Genomic DNA, 19102 nt, shown 5'->3' on the forward strand with positions numbered 1-19102 from the left:
TTATGTATATTTACTTTACCAAACGTAAAATATGTATGTATATATATATATACACACAAAAATATATTAAAAACTTAATTTTATATTTTTTCCGATAATTTTAAAAAACTTTAACTCATCCACATGTTAGCTAAATATATATAGTTTAATCTTAATACACACAACGATTAGATATTTGTATAAAATTATTTTAATATTAAATTTATAAACCCGTGCATCAAAACTAAATCTATAAAGTAAAAAAAAAAACCTAAATCTATAAAACGAATACAACGTGATCTCAACGATCCACCGTGTTGCAATAATCCTCCCAAAATGATTGTTAATTACACAATCCAATATAAAGAATTTAAAGCAATTTCGTTAACGGAAAAGCTCTGCATACAAGCCCTAATGGCTTGTATGCCTTACAAGTTCATTAAACAATAAGATCAAAATACGCGCTGTTTCAGGTACGTTGATTACACGCGCTATATAACATCGCACGTATATCTAATTACCAGATTTAAAATATTTCTTTCCCTTTTCGTTTTCGTTATTTTGAGATTTCGTTCTTCTTCTTCTCCCGCGTTTACCCTCCTTCTTCCCCATTGTTCTTTTCTTCTCCTTTTCTCACTAGCATCTTCTTCGTTTAGGTTACCTTTGTCTCTCTCTGCAACTCGAGCTTCGTTTTCTATTTTTGATTTGTTGTTTTTCGAAATCAAAGTTTGATCTTGTTTTGAAGATAATGGATCATTCAACCTCAGATTGTCATCTGAATGCAGGCGAAGTGGATTATGAGTCAGAATCTAACGAAGTCCCTGAGGTTTGATTTACATAGGATTAGTATGAAATTTCTTTCAGTAATTTGTATAGCATTGTGTAGTTGAAAAATTGCTGAACAGTGACTGTGAAAGTAACACGTTTACCTGAATCTGTCGATTCAATGTATTAGTTGTGATTAATTACCTGGAATTTGTAGCAGACGCTCGGGTGTAGATCAATTCTTGTTTGGGTGTATTTTAGCTAGAAGTGTGGGTGTATCTACACTTTACTGGTTTTTTGTTATTTTAATTTACTTGTTGTTGTTCAGCTGTATTATAACAGACATGATTAGGTGTGTTTTTAGAACTGTATTATATCTGCATGCTGTGTATTTACAGTTTATGGCTTTAAAAGTCATTCTGTAGTTGAGTTGTTGCGGTTAGGGTGTATCGTATTAGACATGATTGGGTGTATTTGAATCATATCTATGGGTGTATTTACAGTTCTGACATGGTGTATTTTGCAGCCTCTCTCAGTTGTTGATGACGAGCTTGTTCCAAAGGTCAGAATGACCTTTACCACCCTTGAAGATGCTGGAAAATTTTACAGGAACTACGCCAAGGCTGCAGGTTTCTCTACAAGAGTTCGGTGCACAAATAGGAAGGGAAACGAGATTAAGAACCAACTGATTACATGTAGCAGAGAGGGAAAATGGAAATCTAAAATATCTCCGACCGAGAAGACCAATCCGACAGCCGGTCTAAACTGTCCTGCAAGAATTTATATACACACATTGAAGGATGTCGGTGCTTGGATCATTTCAAAGGTTGTGCTGGATCATTCACACCCCTGCTGTCCAAGCAAAGCAGAGATGCTCAAACAGCACATGGAACTAAGCATGTCCATTCGTCGTACGATAGAGAATAACGAGGAGGCCGGTATCAGACCAAGCAAAACCTACCAATCATTTGTTGCGGCTGCCGGGGGTCACCGCGAGTTAAATTTTATCGAAAAGGACGTGAGGAATTACATTACCAGGGAAGTGCGGAATGTTTCCGAACAAGAAGATGCAAAGGAATTCGGGAAATATTTCTTAAGAATGAAAGAGAAGAATCCGAATTTCTTTTTTGAGCTCCAACTCGAAGAGGATCAATCGATTAAGCTGGCTTTTTGGGCCGATGCAAGAAGCAGAGCCGCCTTTGAGTATTTCGGAGACGTCATTTCATTCGACACCACCTACAATACAAACAGGTAACAAACTGTCCCTGTTTATGATGCCAAATTAATTTATTTTTACGAATCCGCAGTAGAGGTGTATATTGGCTGTTTCATTGGGTGTATGCGAAGCATTTGTTAGGGTGTAGCTAATGATTTTGCATTCTGGACCATGGTAATTTGTTTCAGGTATAATTTGGTCTGTGGTTCTTTTGTCGGGGTGAATCACCACGGTCAATCAACACTTCTCGGATGCTCTTTGATGAAGAACGAAGAAATTGAATCATTCAAATGGTTATTTCAAAGTTGGCTTCGTTGCATGGGAGGAAACGCTCCGAAAGGGTTTCTCACCGATCAGTGCGCATCCATGAAAAGGGCTTTAGAGGCCTGTATGCCAACAACAGTTCACCGCTGGTGCATTTGGCACATCATGAAGAAGATTCCAAGCAAATTAAACGGGTACAAGGGACATGCCGATATCGAACAAGAAATGAGCCAAGTTGTTTGGAACTCTCACAGCAAAGACTCATTCGATAGGAATTGGAACGATTTTCTGCTGAATTTTGGTCTTGGGGACAACAAGTGGCTTTCAGGTAATGTCTTTTTAAAATCTGCATCAGAGGTGTAAATTGCATGTTTTTTCGGGTGTATTTATAGACTGTCTTTGGGTGTATTATGCAGATCTGTACGAAGACCGTCACATATGGGTTCCTATCTATCTGGATCACCATTTCTGGGCAGGGATGAGAAGCACACAAAGGAGCGAGAGCATGCATTCATTTTTTAACAAGTATATCACCCGGAACAGCTCGCTTATTCAGTTCGTCAAACAATACGATAATTGCCTCGGAAGCAGGGAGCAAGCAGAGAGAGAATCAGATGCTGCAGATTTTCATACGGTCATACCGTGTGCAACCAAATCCTACATTGAAGCTCAGTTTCAAGATGCCTACACTCACGCAAAGTTTAGGGAAGTCCAAGCGCAATTCAGAGGAAAGGCGAATTGCATCACCAGACTAAAGAATTCCGCTCTAGGCTATTCAGTATACGAAGTCGGAGAACAAGTTTCCAGCTCAATATTCAACAAGTTCGTGGTTACTTACGACTCGTTTGCAGCCGAGGTAAAATGCCATTGCTTATTATTCGAGTCGAGAGGGATACTGTGCCGTCACGCACTAAGCGTGTTAAGCTTCGAACAAGTAAGCCAAGTGTCACCGAGATACATACTGGAACGATGGAGCAAGAAGGTAAAGAGGCGACACACACACATCAAGAGCAGCCACGACGAGCCACTAATGGAGCCAAGAAGCAAGAGGTTCGACCAATTGGTTTTTCGTTCGCAAAATATATGCGAATTTGCCTCCGAATCGGAGGAGCTGACTGCAATTCTGCACCGCGCGTACGATAACGTCATGGCCGAGATGGAAGCATTAAAAGCCAAAAGGAAGGGGACATCTTCTTTATCCCACGAAGACGCCAACTTGGAATCCGTTAACGAGCTTCAAAGCCCGCCAAGGATTCGAACAAGAGGACGTCCAAAAAACAGGCTAGGTTCAAAGCTGGAGAAACAGATCGCAAATGCCACAAAGAAGAAGAAGACGAAAGTTTTAAGCGAGGTAAAAGTAATGTTCTTTAAATTTGTGGCGATTGAGTTTATTTTTCTCGTTAATAGTTTAGGTAATGTGTGTATGTTATATTTCAGATAAACCTGTTTGATGCTGCATCAGCGGCGCATTCAAATTGCAGCCAATATCAAGGACACGTTATGAGTTATCAGTTCAGGGTACCAGGAGCAGGGGATAACTCGTTGGGTGTATAGTTTTACAGAATATGGGTGTAAAAGCACTGTTATTTTGGGTGTATTTTCGTTAATTCACAATTTAGATATAGACACATATATAGATATATATAAAACAAAAGCTGTAAAAATTCTCAGGTTATGGGTTTATATTTGATTTGATGTTTTTCTTCATATTTTAGTACATGTAATTCATACATTTTGAATACAGCGCAGACAGTTTGGGTGTATATTTTATACAACCTTGGGTGTATTATTAGACTTGCGTTGGGTGTAGCAGTTTATAATTTGTGTTTATATATGCCTTGATTTTTTCCTTCATATTTTACCACCTGTAATACAGCTTTTGAATACATCACAGACAGTTTACCAGCACAGATAGTTTAACTATGGGAAAAAATATACATGGAATAGAAGTTGTTGATAAATGGAAAATATTTACATCATTTGTTCAATTTACAAACTACCAAGCAGTTGGATTACCCAGTTTCTATATCAGCAGAATTAATCTGACAAAACGGACTTAATAATATAGAGGATGGCTTCGACAGCCTTATAGCACTACTCTCTCTAATTGCATGATCTCTCTGTGTATTCATCTCACTGAATAGTATCCGGGATGCGTACTCCACTCTATAGTGGTCCACCTCCTCCTACAATAAAAAAGTATATTCTGTTTAAACAACAATATTAATTCAGTAAAGTAATACAGAGTTATATGGTTTTAAAGACAGTTACCTGTGGCCAATTATCCCATTGATACTTCCCCTTTTTGATGTTTTCCGGCTCAATTATCTCCATCCACTTCATAACGTACACAGCGCAGTCATAGCTGAAAACGAAGAAAATAAATTACAAATCTCATTTACAAAAGTTTAATGTTCAGACTCACAAATTTATACCTTGTTTTTTGGCCTGATATTTTAACATATAGTGATTTAATTTCCTTCTCCCTCTCCCCTTTCTGAAGAGGTTCCCCGCCGGCATATGTTATCAATCTTGAAAATACGTATCCCTTAAATACGAAAACAAATCAGTAATACACCCGAATGAATGGACAAGATACATCCAACTGAATGGACAATATACACCCATCACAACTAACGAAATAGACCTATCTATTAAAGTAAAGAAGACAGAGGCAACTTACAGTGAATTTATTAATGGCCTTTCTCTCATCGGTGGGAGCTTTTTTGTGTAGCGGGTCAAGTATTTGACATTTCCGCTTTCTTGTATTTATCAGCCATAACCACCAATGCCCGGCGTAGCAGACAGGGGCAAAAATCTGAAGGATTGCCACACATGAACAGTGTGTTATTTTATTTTGCAAATAAGTAAATAAGCGTACTAACAAATTTAGCAAACGAAAACTTACATATGGGTGCGAAGTCAATTTTTTTCTATCTATGAAGGGAATGAAACTCGGGTAGGCTTCCACCCTGAATTCCTTTTCCGTTTTTGGTGATACGAATTCCCTGTTTGGGTGATCCGAAAGTGCCATGCACTGCAAGAATGGGAAACGAGAAATGAAATACTAAACTTACACCCAATGGAACGTGACAAATACACCCAAATCAATACAGAAAATACACCCGAAGTTCGTAGAAGTAATACTTACCACAATATCGGGGGGGAGACAGTATATTTGTTCTTGAAATCTCTTTTCATTTTTGTTGTTGAGGATGAGGCAGATGGCAGATACAATCTAGAAATATATGCCGAAATCAATTTTACATTAATAAGCATTGTAATTGACTTTGGTGTAAAAACATTAATCTTATTATAATATTACCTGAGATTCTATATCACTTTTTGTCTGGAGGGAAGCAAGGTGCATTCTCATCAAAATGTATTTTCCTTGGCCAATCAGAGTGCACATTTCCTCATACTCGTTAGTATTGCCATCTGCATCTTCCTTCAGTCTTGTCCCCCAGATGTAGCACTTTTGTTTCATATCATCCGTAATCTGATATAATCCCCGAGGAGTTTCAAACTTTGCAGAACTTTCTCCCCCAGTCTCCCTCTGAATTTGTGGACTTGTGTTTTTTCCCTTCGTCGCGCTGCTTGCTATTCTTTGGACCAAACTGTCCAATTGTTCTATCAAATTCGCAGCTTCTGGAGATTTTTCCCTTTCTGTCTCCTGCGTTGACGCCCCCTCCTGGCTTGAATCAGTCAATCCAAGGCTGAATGATGGCACCCCTGGATCTGTTTTAGGAACATAGGAAGCTGTCCGTGCCATCATCAACAGGGCAGCAGCGTCTTCTGCGTCTGGATGACTGCGTCATCATGTATAAGAATAAGAATAAGAATAAGAATATACAGATGATAAGCAAAGATTGATTTTAGTCTGATGAACTTACACTTTAGTTGGAGCTGGGGGAACCGTGGGTGTGGTCTCTTGAAGTTGTTTGGGGGTTTCAGGAGTGCTGCACAGTTACAAAAAATTAATCACGGCGTAAAAGAAACTAATCAGGAACAATATACACCCAAACTGTTAGCTAATATACACCCAAACTCCAAACAAATATACACTCAATACTATTTCTTACGTTTCTGTAGTCCCTTCAATCTGTAGCATAGGGGTTGGTTCAAAATCTATGTCAGTGGTTGTTTGGGATGCCGGCACAAAAACCTGAATTGGGACTCTAAACAAGAAGAAAAATGAAAGGTTAACAACGCCTTTGAAAATAATAAGGTTATAAGGTTGAATATTATTGTAAAACTCACATTGCAAGCGCTTCGGACGGTGTCTGTTCCCTCACAACCATCATATTCGAATCAGACGGACTCAACCTAAAATACACCCAAAGAAATTCAAGAAATACACCCGAACAATTCAAAAAGAAGACAGGCTTTGTTTTTTTGAGAACTTACATACTTGCAGTTTTTGCTTTTTTTTCCTGCCTTTTTTTTCTTGAATAAAATAATAAAGGGCTTTTTTTTCTAAAAAAAAATATATACAGAATTAGAAGTAGAAGGGTAATAGAAGAACAAAAGTAACGGTTATTTGAAAGAGAAATTACATGCTCTGTGACGGCTGGTTTACACTACTCTGTTCTGTGTTTCCTTGAGAGGAAGGAGCATCAGTTCCCAAGTTCACAGCCGGTATTCTAAGACAGATTTGATCCAAGCAACACAACAAAATTAATATTCCAACTTATTAGACAACATACACCCAACTTGATCCACGCAATACACCCAAATGGTTCCACAAGACACACCCAAATCATGATAACAAGATTTTATTAAATAATAAATCTTCTTACGTTTCAGACGACACATAGCGACCTTCTGTCGATCGCAGGTCAGGTTGGTTCTCCCTGCGAAACAAGAAACAATTATTAGCATACAAAACACAACAAAATATGAAATAGACAGCCCATCAAGACATACCCCTCTGCAGCAGATTTATCAACGTTTTGCCCTAGCCATTCATCCAGTTCGTCACTTGATATTTCATATGTCTCACTACATTCATAAAAGAAGATGTTAACAAAAATAATTACGACGATAGACGGTAATATAGCTTACGAGGTACTGTACCCGTCAAAGTATTGGTCTTCTTTAGGAGGTGAATCCTCCACGAGAACTTTTTTCTTTTTTGGTTGTGTTCTGGGTGGAAAAAAAAGAGTACCAATCAGAAATAAAAAATTAATTTTATCACAGAATATTATGCAAAGAAGTGCTTACTTTTTTGGTGTTGTTTTTGTTTTTTTCTTCTTATTCTCCTTCTCTGCAGGTGATGATTCTTCACTCCTATAAGTTAATAACAAACACTTCAGTTAATACACGAAATCTTTATAATGAAGCCAAAAGAAAGGAGTAATAATTTCAGGACATTACTCATCACTTTGTTCAGATTCAGATTCTGAATCAGAATCTGGCTCCTCTTGCCTCTGCTTTCTTTTTCTGGAGTCCATTCTGGAAGGCAAACAGTGATTATTTAGAACATACTAAAAATACATCCAACGTGATCAACAAGATACACCCAACTCGAAAAAGAAATTACACCCAAGTATGGTACTTACTTTTTCCCCTTTTTGATGGGGTGTTTTCTTGCTGAATCCTCCGAGTCTTGTTGAGTCTCAGACTCAGAGGTAGAAGTGTCACTGTCAGTAGCTGTTTCTGTCTCCGAAGACGATGTTGGACTCGCCTTCCTTTTTTTTGTTTTTTTGATTTCTTGTTTTTTTTTCTTTTTTTTCTTTTTCTTTCATTTTTTCTCTTGCTCTTGTCTCTGCCATCTTCACAATCCCCTGAAACATGAGATATTTTAGCTAGCAGCATTCAGGTAAATAAAATACAAGCAACATATTATGTTTACTTACCAAAATTTCTTCTTTTTCTGCAGTCATTCTTTCCACCAACTTCTCCTTAGTCCAGTTGGCAATCCAAGGCTTTGGTGGTCTTTCAGCCCTCTTTTTGCCTTTGTTTTCAGAAAGATGAAAGTATATTATCATGAGGGCAAAGAGGCAGCCATCAATTGCCTTCTTCTTCTTATCCTGGTAGTCTGTGATGCCTTTGATCAAGAAGGTCAAAACATGCGCCCCCCAGTTTCTCTCCGATATGCCGTCCATCTTAAAAATTGGGGCGAGGTGCACGGGCGATATTTTGTTTATCGTCGTTGGCAAAAGGAACGCCATCTGTATGTAGAGGATGAATATCCTCTTGAACATCAGGCGTTCCTCTTCGCTGCCAACGCCGATTTCCATCATTTCATCGGTAAGACTTTTGAGGGTCTTACCCTGGAATCTTCTATAAATTATTTTGTCATCATCAGAAAGTTGCTTATAAAGTTGCTTATACTCAACTTTCTCAGGAAACAGATTTCCTACAAAAAAGAAAACAACAAAGTATCAAAATCGGTTCAAAAACACCCAAGTATCAACCTTAAATATACCCAAGCATGAACTTAATATACACCTATAATTTTGAGCTAGTTACCTGTTGCATTGATGCCAAGCGCATCACCTATTGTCTTTGGTGTTATTTGGAAAGAACCATATCCTGTCTTCAGTCTGTTCTCCCCAAGTTTGAAGTTGTTTGCCAGTTCCCTTAAGAGTTGGTGATCCACCCTTAGAGGTGGGACGTGCATCAACCCACCAAATCCGAGATCCCTGACAATTGCCTTCTTCTCCTCAGCCATGTTTCTGAACTTATCACTCAGGAGATGTGTGGCACACTTAAGATCCTTTGTTTGGTTTCTTGCTGCCATTTTGTCTGAAACAAAAAATACACACAAATATACACCCATTAGTAACAATAAGATACACCCATATGTAAGAGTCAGATACACCCATTGATAACAGTGAGATATACCCATTGAAATTATTCAGATACATTCATATATATCAGTCAGATATCAGTCAAATATGTTTCAATATCAAGCAACATTACAAGGTCTAATAACAGTAAGATACACCCATATGTAAGAATCCGATACACTCATTTTTAACAGGGAGATACACCCATAGATATTATTTAGATAAATCCATATATATCAGTCAGTTATCACTCAAACATGCTTCAATATCAAATTAATTGAGATATCAGTAAGATACACGCATATATGAGTCAGATACACCCATTGATAAGAGTAAGATACACCCATATGTAAGAATCAGATACACCCATTGATAACAGTGAGATAGATATTATTCAGATACATTCATATATATCAGTGAGATATCACTCAAACATGCATCAATATCAAGTCACATTACAAGTTCAAACAGTATACAACCCCCAATCTACGGAATAAAGCCCCAAAAATTAACAACAGTAGCAAGAGAACTTAGAACAAGAATGTAGAACGACGTAGAACTTAGAAGAATGACGTAGAACTTAGAACAGTGTGACAAAGAAGCAAGAATAATAGCACAGTAAACCCTAGAAGAAAGACGTAGAAGAAAACTAAAATATACAGTAATCTTGATGAACTTACGTTGAGTGTTGTTGCTTCGTTTTCTCTCCAGATTCTTCACGGAGAGTTTGATGTTGTTTTGATGGAGGTTTCGAACAACGATTTGTATATTTTGAACTTTGATTTTTGCTCGAAAATGGGAGCATTTCCTTGGTTTCGAAGCGTTTTGAGAAGTGGAAGAAGTGGAGGAAGTGGAAGAGTCTGCCATACGTAACCGTTTGTGTTGAGCGCGTGATTTTGACGCGCCATGTTATGCTTCCTTATGCGCGTGTCTTCGATTTGGGCTGGGCCAACTTGGATGCTTGGATACTTGTATGTGTAGCAGGCCCGTTTCGTTAAATATATAAGGTTGTTTCCTAGTATACAGCAAAGTTAAAGTTAACTGTGTTGGACAACGGAGAAAATTGACGAGTGACGTCGGTTCAAATTTGGTAAAATATACCTTTTATTCTTAAAATTTGTTAAAAAAATTAAAAATATTTTTAAATTTTATTTTATTTTAATTTGATATTAGATCTTTTTATTTATATCAATTATATTTCTAACAGCTATATTTTTTAAAAATTTAAGATTAATCCAATAATAATATTTGACAATTAAAAATTAATGACAAAATTTTATGTTTAACTTATTTGTGTTAAAAATTGTTATTATAAATTATTACTGAATTAATCTTAAATTTTTTAAAAAATTAAAATATATTTGGTGCAAATAAAAATATATATAAAATAAAATTAAAATAAAATAAAACATAAAAATATTTTTAAAATTTTTAACAAACTTTAAGAATAAAAAATATATTTTATTATTTAAATTATTTATTATAGTATTTAAAGCATTACTTTTTGTTTTAATTTTTTTTTCCTTTGAAAAACTACTAGGGGTGTAAGTTACCGAACCAAACCGAAATTTATTGCAAAACCGAACCGAAATTTACAACAACCGAATAAAAACCGAAAAAATTGGTTTTTTTGGTTTTTTTCCGATGTAAACCGATCGGTTCGGTTCGGTTTTCGGTTGACTCGACAGAAACCGAACCGAACCGAACCGAACCGCAAAAGTGGTTAGTAATACATTGAAATGAAAATTTTAGACTTAACAAATGTGTTTGTTTTATGTTTAGTTGTTGGAATGAGTTGAAATTGTGTTGAATTTGAATGTAATGTAATATTATTTTAATTTATTGATTGTTTTGAACATCATTTTACTAAGATTAATTTTCTATTAGTTAGGATTTAAAAACCGAAAAACCGACCGAACCAAACCACTTTTGGTTCGATTCGGTTGTTGCGCAAACAGCAAATCGATTGGTTGGTATTATGTAAAAACCGAACAGATCGGTTCGGTTAGTTTTTGATCCAAAACGAACCAAACCGAACCGATAACACCCCTAAAAACTACTAACTAGTAGTATAAATTTAAAAAGTTTTTATTAAAAATACAAAAAAATTTAAATTTTAATATAATTATTTGTATTTGTTAAATAAAAAATTTAAATTTTTTTATTAATAATAAACTTATCATATATTCTTAGGATACATATTAACTAAACTTATTTAATAATTCATAATATAAAAAATTTTTAAATATACTGATACACTCATGTTTTTATAATTTTTAACTATTAATTTTAATTATAAAAAATATATATAATATATATAATTATGATTAACTATTAAAATTCACTTAAACACGGTATACTTAAAAGCTTTCCTATATAATATACAGCGTTGAAAGTATGGCAGACAAGAAAACGACGTAACAGTTCTTTTAAACGAATGTCAAAAAGAAAAAGGTGCAACTACCAACTTTAATTTGAAGGCATGATGATGATTACCGCATTAATTAATGAATGAAAAAGAATTAATAGTTGATCTTATTCCATTGTTTGGGGCGGGGAAGAACCAATTTATGTTATTTTCAACTAATAATGACCAACATTAAACTCCGGAATTTTGTTTTTCATCTACAAATTGCGGTGCAACGGATCAGACACTAGTGTTTTATTCATCATCCGGTGAATATGAAGCACGCAATTGTGTCTTTCTGCAGCTTCAAGATCAGCAATATAACTTTGGACAATTTTTATATGAAAAAGTCTAAGGATCAATAATTTTTGTATTTTTTGGCCAACACTTAACCATCAAAATAAAAGTGAGTGATTTTCTATTATTAGATGTAATCTCACATCATTAAAAATACTATTGATGGCCAATTGATGGTTACAAAATACCAAAATTACTGATCTTCTAGCATTTCTCTTTTTATATATATAGAGATAATAGATAAAAAATTAAAAGATTAATTTGACTTTTAATCTTAAGTCAAACAAATTTTATTATCGAGAATTTAATTAATATAATTAAAAATATAAAGACTCAATCCGCATTCTTTTTATTTTGTTGAAAAACAATGTGATCCTTTCTCTAAAAGAAAAGGACATTTTGACAATTTGACTCTCAGTATTATTATTTTGAGATAATACAATTTTTTTATTAAAAAAATTCGTCAAATGTTAATAAAAATTAATTAATTTTGTGATACTTTATTTTGTAATTTCTGAAAATTTAAAACCCTCGCAAACTATAGTTTTTGTTGGAAATAATGGTTTTAAACTCTATAGATCATAAATAAAATTGTCACAAAATGATCATTTTATTAATATTTCATTGAATTTTTAACAAAAAGTTCGTATTGTCTTAAAAGAATAATATTAAAGATGAAGCGTTTTTTTTTAATAAGAGATAACATCGTCTTTTGTAAAAATAAACCAGGACTAAATTCAGTAAATTCAATATTTACTCTTAAAAAATTGTAGCTATTTTTTTAGTATTTTTTTAATATAAAACTTGAATTGGGCCATTGGGGATCATTATGAAACCTATTAAACTACACTTCTATATTAGCCCATGACAACAATAAAGAAGTCTTGTGCCCCACAAATTCAACCCAACAGAATACACAAATTAAATTATAATTTAGTCTTTATCTTATCTTATAGTTATCTTTATCTTTATCTCTATCTTATCTTTATTTGCTTTTATCTTTCATAGGACAATGCTCTATATATATTTAGTTTTACCCTCATAGTTTACAACACACTTCAGTACAATTCAATCAATCAACAATCAATAAAAGTTCTTTTCTTTGCTTTTCCTATTCTTTCACAATTTTATCATGGTATCAGAGCCTTGGTATCCTCCTTAAAGAGGATACATAAGCTATCATCTTTCGGTGAGAAATCACCCTACATCTTTTTCAACCTCCTCTCACAATGAATAATCAATCTTCCAATTCAGTTCAAGATCCAACCAATCTTTGTTAAAGGCATCCAAGTGAAAATCCTACCCCAGTTTTGGTTACCCCGGTTCTTTATCAGCAATTCCGTCTGCGCCTCCTTTCTTCCGACAATTTCGTCTGCATTCTGTTTCAGCAGTCATATCTGCATTTGTTTCAGCAGTTTAATCTGCATATGTTTTAGCAGTTTCATCTGCACTCTTATTGCGCTCCACGCGCCCTCTTTTTTTTATCGCGCTCTATGCGCCATTTGAAGTTATTGCGTCATACGTACGCATTTTTTGAAGATCGCTGCTCAAGTACAGCATCTCCTTTTATATTTTTGCCGCCAGCAGCTCAAGCTCCGCTGTGCGCATTTTTTGAAGATCGCTGCTCAAGTACAGCATCTCCTTTTATATTTTTGCCGCCGGCAGCTCAAGCTCCATTGCGCGTATTTTTGAAGATTCGCTGCTCAAGTACAGCATCTCCTTTTATATTTTTGCCGTCGGCAGCTCAAGCTCCGCCGCACGCATCTTCCTCCGCGTCACTACGTCAGAGGCGTCTTCCTCAACAATTTCATTGGAACTTATCCAAGCTGTGGATTATTGACATCTTCCATCCACCAGCTTGCGGGGGCATATTAAACTACACTTCTATATTAGCCCATGACAACAATAAAGAAGTCTTGTGGCCCACAAATTCAGCCCAACAGAATACACAAATTAAATTATAATTTAGTCTTTATCTTATCTTATAGTTATCTTTATCTTTATCTCTATCTTATCTTTATTTGCTTTTATCTTTCATAGGACAATGCTCTATATATATTTAGTTTTACCCTCATAGTTTACAACACACTTTAGTACAATTCAATCAATCAACAATCAATAAAAGTTCTTTTCTTTGCTTTTCCTATTCTTTCACAATTTTATCACGTCAAGTCTAACCAACATAATTAACGTTTAACGTTTTTCATATTTTTTAACAATTTAATTAGTATTAATTAAATATAAAAAAGCTGGGTTATGTTTGTATGTATGACTATTCATTTTAAAACTGCTGCTGTATGTATATAGTAAGGAACAGATGATGATGTGGATGATGGTAAGTAAAGAAAGAAAAATATATAATAGCAACATTTATTATATTACTAGATCCATATATAGTATAGATCAGTGAACCATATTACATACGATTTGGAACCTACACCCTTTTATTTCTTACAACTTAACCGAGTTGCTACATAAGTGATGCAGTGTAAAATTAAAGGATAGAAGAAGGTGCAAAGATCAGAAAATATGATGGAATGAGGAGGATGGGAGGATTAGACAGCGTTGACGGCGATTTTCATGCCGGACTCGCAGTGGCCAGGAAAGTTACAGATGAAGTAGTTCTGTCCCCTAACAAGCCTGATCTGATCTTTCCCCGATCTGTACACTTTAGCTCCTGCCGGTGTCCTGCAGCTATCATACCCTCCTCTGTTCACTGCCACCACATTGTGTGCTCTTGGGTTGTAACTGAATACTACACAACCACGCAACAAAATTATTTGTCAAAGAGATCATAACTAACATTATTTTAAAGAGTAAAGTATCGTTTTTGTCCCAAACGTTTGGGTTAAATTCTATTTGTGTTCCTAATGTTTAAATTGTCCTATTTGTATCCCTAATGTTTATAAAAGTGATTCAATGTTATCCTGCCGTCAATTACACATCATGAACGCTTTAGTTTGAGTTTTAAAAATATTTTCTTGAAGTTAGAATACAAATGTCTGGGATAGAATCGATGATCCACTCCGAAAAATAACTCATCAAAAGTTGAAACTAATTCCTACAACATTTACATAATTCACTTTTTTAGGAACATAATTGAATCTAAACACAAATAGTGGGTATAATATTAAAATTGAACACATCCAAGTGAGATTTAATTGAGAATGAATACATCCAAGTGAAAATAATTGAAAAATATAATCTGATTTGTTAGTATAATTGATAGTAGGATAACATTAAATCATTTTTATAAACGTTAGGGATACAAATAAGACGATTTAAACGTTAGAGGCATAAATAAGACTTACCCCAAACGTCTGGGACAAAAATAATACTTTACTCTTAATTAAACAATATATATTTCAATAAATCTCTAAAAAATTTTGTATCAAACGATTTTGTTTTTGAAAAACTTTTATTACGTTAAGATTTTTTAATTTTATAGGTCTTTTTATTTTTATAAAATTAAAAAATTTTAATATAATAATTTTTTTTAAAAACAAAAACGTTTCACATAAAATTTATTAAGAATTTATTGGAGTATCCACTCTTAATTAAATATAGAGTTCTGCCAATGACTTATTTGTACAATGTGTAAAATGAACATCATCCATAATATTAAGAATAACTATCCGAGTAATAGAGATAATAAACATCTCATATCATAAAATCACTCATCCTAAAAGATTAAACTGAACTCTGATACATGTCATGATACTACTAATGGAGTAATAGTTATATCTCTAATACTCCCTAAACCTCCGTATATTCCATACTTTCCCTTAAATATGTTAAATTATCTGGTAATTCTTACCGAGAGTGTCGCCGGCTCTAAAGCGCTTCCCTCTGGGCCAGCCGACGGTATTGAAGGTCCAACCAGCTGCATCTCCAACGGTGTACGTGGCAGCATCAGCCATCTCGACCACCATCAAGCACAGTACAAGTGCCACCATTATTGCACTGCCTCTTCCCACTGCACCCATGTTATTAATTAATAACACCTAGGTAACTCGAAAACTTAGTTCTAGAGAATACTATAGATATAGATAGATATATCACAAACGTTTCAGTGTGCATTTTGGAATGAACAATCATGTAAGGTTTTATAAGTGAGGATTTAGGACTCTGTCTTTAGCTTGGTGGGTAGGTGGTTGGATAGAGGATGGTAAATACCATTGCAGGCCCCCCTAAATCCGTTCATTTTTTATTGTTATTAATTAATATCAGAATTTGTCTTTGAAAAGGTGATTGTTTAATTTATTTTTAAATATATATTTTGTGTATTTTTATTATATATTTTAAATAATAATTAATTTAGTGACTAATTTTTAATATAAAAAAATTTTTAAGTGTAGCAAACTATACTGATGTTCAGTAATTTTTAACCATTAATCTCAATTATAAAAAATATATATAATTAAAATTAACAGTTAAAATTTACTGAAATTCCAACTTACCGATATATTTGAAAACTTTCCTTTAATATATATATATATATATATATGTAACATGATTATATATATAATTATTTATATGTTTTCAATGAACTAAATAATAATTTTTTTTTTTTTTTAAGAGAAAAATGATTTTAGAATGAGCTAGATACATTAGATACATGAAATCTAGAAACGGTGGTTGAAACTTGAAATAACATTATTTCTTCTGTGATTCTGTCTCCCTTTCTACAGTTAGACATTGACCAAGAGACACATGGTGATGTAGGCAGATAACAGAGTCAATGCTGATGCATGCTTCGGATCAACATCAACATTACATTACATTACAAAAAAACTGTGTTGTGTGGTGCTTAATTTTTCAACTATATGATATAAAAATAAAAGGTGAAATCCACTTCTATCTCTTTTGATTATGTGTTAGACACCGTATAATTTCCCTTAAAAATATTAAAAGAAGAGCAATAAACATAGATTGCAGGCCCTCATTAAGGGGCAGAAAATCTGGAATTCTTGTAACAAACACATTCAGTATGCAACACTTCTTTTATTTGGTATTATACACATTCAGTATTCAATATTATTTTGTATGTGTTGGCAATTCCCTGAGCTATTGTGAGCTTGACATCCCATTTTACTTCCATTGCAAACAACTTTCGCATCATATCAAAGTAAGTGTTTAAGATTCTTTATACTGACAAAAAAAAACTACCAAGTCTTCGTTGATAGTGGTCAAAGTTACTAAACCATACTATTAGTGTGTATATAACTATATAGTATATTATATAGTAGTGGATTAATGATTTGGTTTGTTCAGTACACAACTTTAATTAGTGGCATGTCATGAAATTTTGAGTAATGCCTAACCCATTAATTTCCCGACATACAAATATAAATACCAATTATTAAAAACTGTGTGCCAACCACCCACCAGGCCTCTCTTGAGGCCCATCCCTTTAATCCCCCCCCCCCCCTTTTCCTCAAAAAAGAGAAAAACTTTTTAACATTAAATTTAAAATTTAAATTGATTTCTCTTAAATAAATAGTAGTAGTATTACTATTGAATTTTCTTTGCTTGGAGAAGTCCTACATATACATTGAATAAGGATCACCATCACCAATATGCATAGATTATAGTCCACAATCTCGGCTGAATTTAAGTATGGATATCTACCAAGTTTGGATATTTCACGAAATTAATATCATATGTTGTAGATGTTGAAGACAACGAATACACATTCACTAGTACTGAAGCACAAATCAAGTTAACAATTCAATATATTTAGGATTTAATTAATATATCTCATAAGAATATATGTTATTAAGATTATTTTAATATAACTTTTTTAAATTTTTATTTTGATAAATGAATAAAAAACAAATACATTTAAAACCTAAATTTTATATGTTTTGTATGAAAAAAATCTTTAGCAACCTTAAAAGCACGTTTTTTAAATAAATAAAAAAATATTTTATTTACCAAAATATACAATTTGTAGTATTTTTACAAAAATTTATCATATCTCTTATCTCGTTTACAGTATAAACGAAATAAGAATGCACGTATCTCATTTACAGTGAACGAGATATGTGCATTCTTATTTCGTTTATACTGTAAACGAGATATGTTACAACAAATTTTCGGTAGCTATAAAAAGATGTGCAACCCTTTGTATTCTCCACAAACATTTTACTTCTTCTTCTCTTTCATTTTTCTTCCAAAAAATAAGCCAAAATGTCTAGTAGTAGTGGATATGTGGTTGTAAGTGTGTATTCCAATTACCATATGAGAAACAATGACATTGTGGTGGTATTTGAGTGTGATAATTCCATTTTTTGTATACTCGGCGAGTAAGTTCTTTGTCCAAGATAAAGAGTCTGATATTGAGTAGTGTTGGTGGTAGCGGGAGAAAAGAGATCGGAAGGGTGGGATATAGGTTGCTAGCACGGACGAAAAATTGAGTTTTTCGGTTTCATCTGTTTTGACTCCATGGCGGAACAAGTGATGATAGAGCTTTTTGCGGAGGTCGGTGATGTTGGTGGTAGTGGATCTGGCCACTCGAATTCTGTGCAGGATGACCCATCTCTCGCACCGCCACCACTACACGTTGCTAGTCTAGTGGAAGAAATGGACGTGGATGGCGAGGACTCCGACGAGGAGTATGTTGCGGATAGCAACGATAGTGGTTCTTTTAAAGATGATGAGGAGGAGGAGTTTGTACCGGAGACGTCGGTCAAGGCATCAATTCAGTATCTTCTGCCTGTTCCACACACAATTCTAACCTTATCAGCTGTACCTAGTCATTATCATACATTGGATCTAGATGTGATGCACGAGAAAACTCCATTTTTCAACACGGGTAAAGACAATTACAACTTAGACGGTGGTGTGGAGTTTCGAGTTGGCCACATATTCAAGAGCAAAGATGCAGTAATGTAGAGTGTGAAGAATTACATCATTCACATAAGTATTGAGTACTGAATTGTAGAGTCGGACTGATTAAAGTACCATGTGCATTACCGGCAATATGCAGCAGGATGCCCTTGGAATCTCCGTGTTACCCTCCGTTAGAATCTCGAATATTGATGAGGTCAAGTTTAACTGTGGTGTATTTTCTCATTTATCATTGTTATATTTGGTGTAAATGCCAACCATGTATGTGTTATTTCGTTAGGTGGGTGTGCAGTGTTGGAGAAGCGCACACATGTTTAGCACCCACCGTGTCTCAAGATCATTGACAGTTGGACAACAGCCTCATCTGCAATGTCATCCTGTCATTGATACAGTCCAACCCATCCGTCAGCATTCCTGTTTTACAAAGTGCAATTAGGCAAAACTATCATTTTAAAACCTCATACAAAATTATATAAATAAACATTTACTTAACAAATTAATTTCACTAATACCTAAAATCATTCCCCC

At 34.4% G+C, this 19102-nt stretch overlaps 3 protein-coding genes and 2 long non-coding RNA genes across 5 annotated transcripts; 1 reads left to right on the plus strand and 4 right to left on the minus strand.

Moving 5' to 3' along the window:
* The first annotated feature begins 727 nt into the window (after positions 1–727).
* On the plus strand, positions 728–3665 carry LOC148572648 (protein FAR1-RELATED SEQUENCE 5-like). Its single transcript, XM_088507675.1, has 5 exons — positions 728–805; positions 1271–1995; positions 2149–2552; positions 2641–2866; positions 3662–3665. Exons 1-5 carry the CDS (start codon positions 728–730, stop codon positions 3663–3665), a joined length of 1437 nt encoding a protein of 478 aa, XP_088363801.1.
* A 2305-nt stretch (positions 3666–5970) lies between these two features.
* LOC148572649 (uncharacterized) lies at positions 5971–6354 on the minus strand. Its single transcript, XR_015907665.1, has 3 exons — positions 6307–6354; positions 6118–6183; positions 5971–6033 (listed from the first exon to the last, which is right to left on the minus strand). It is a non-coding gene; the product is annotated as an uncharacterized LOC148572649 (long non-coding RNA).
* A 1128-nt stretch (positions 6355–7482) lies between these two features.
* LOC148572650 (uncharacterized) lies at positions 7483–7835 on the minus strand. The gene is made up of 3 exons (XR_015907577.1): positions 7786–7835; positions 7601–7678; positions 7483–7513 (listed from the first exon to the last, which is right to left on the minus strand). It is a non-coding gene; the product is annotated as an uncharacterized LOC148572650 (long non-coding RNA).
* A 24-nt stretch (positions 7836–7859) lies between these two features.
* Positions 7860–10001, minus strand: LOC110265298 (uncharacterized). The gene is made up of 4 exons (XM_088509668.1): positions 9699–10001; positions 8699–8974; positions 8083–8585; positions 7860–8010 (listed from the first exon to the last, which is right to left on the minus strand). The coding sequence occupies exons 1-4, from the start codon at positions 9883–9885 to the stop codon at positions 7870–7872; spliced, it is 1107 nt and encodes a 368-aa protein (XP_088365794.1). The 5' UTR covers positions 9886–10001; the 3' UTR covers positions 7860–7869.
* Positions 10002–14076: 4075 nt separating this feature from the next.
* ARPN (plantacyanin) lies at positions 14077–15808 on the minus strand. Its single transcript, XM_016338176.3, has 2 exons — positions 15540–15808; positions 14077–14477 (listed from the first exon to the last, which is right to left on the minus strand). Exons 1-2 carry the CDS (start codon positions 15706–15708, stop codon positions 14278–14280), a joined length of 369 nt encoding a protein of 122 aa, XP_016193662.1. The 5' UTR covers positions 15709–15808; the 3' UTR covers positions 14077–14277.
* Between the last annotated feature and the right edge of the window lie 3294 nt (positions 15809–19102).

Source organism: Arachis ipaensis, chromosome B3 (assembly GCF_059453495.1).
Source record: "Arachis ipaensis isolate K30076 ecotype BB chromosome B3, ASM5945349v1, whole genome shotgun sequence".
NCBI lineage: Eukaryota > Viridiplantae > Streptophyta > Magnoliopsida > Fabales > Fabaceae > Arachis > Arachis ipaensis.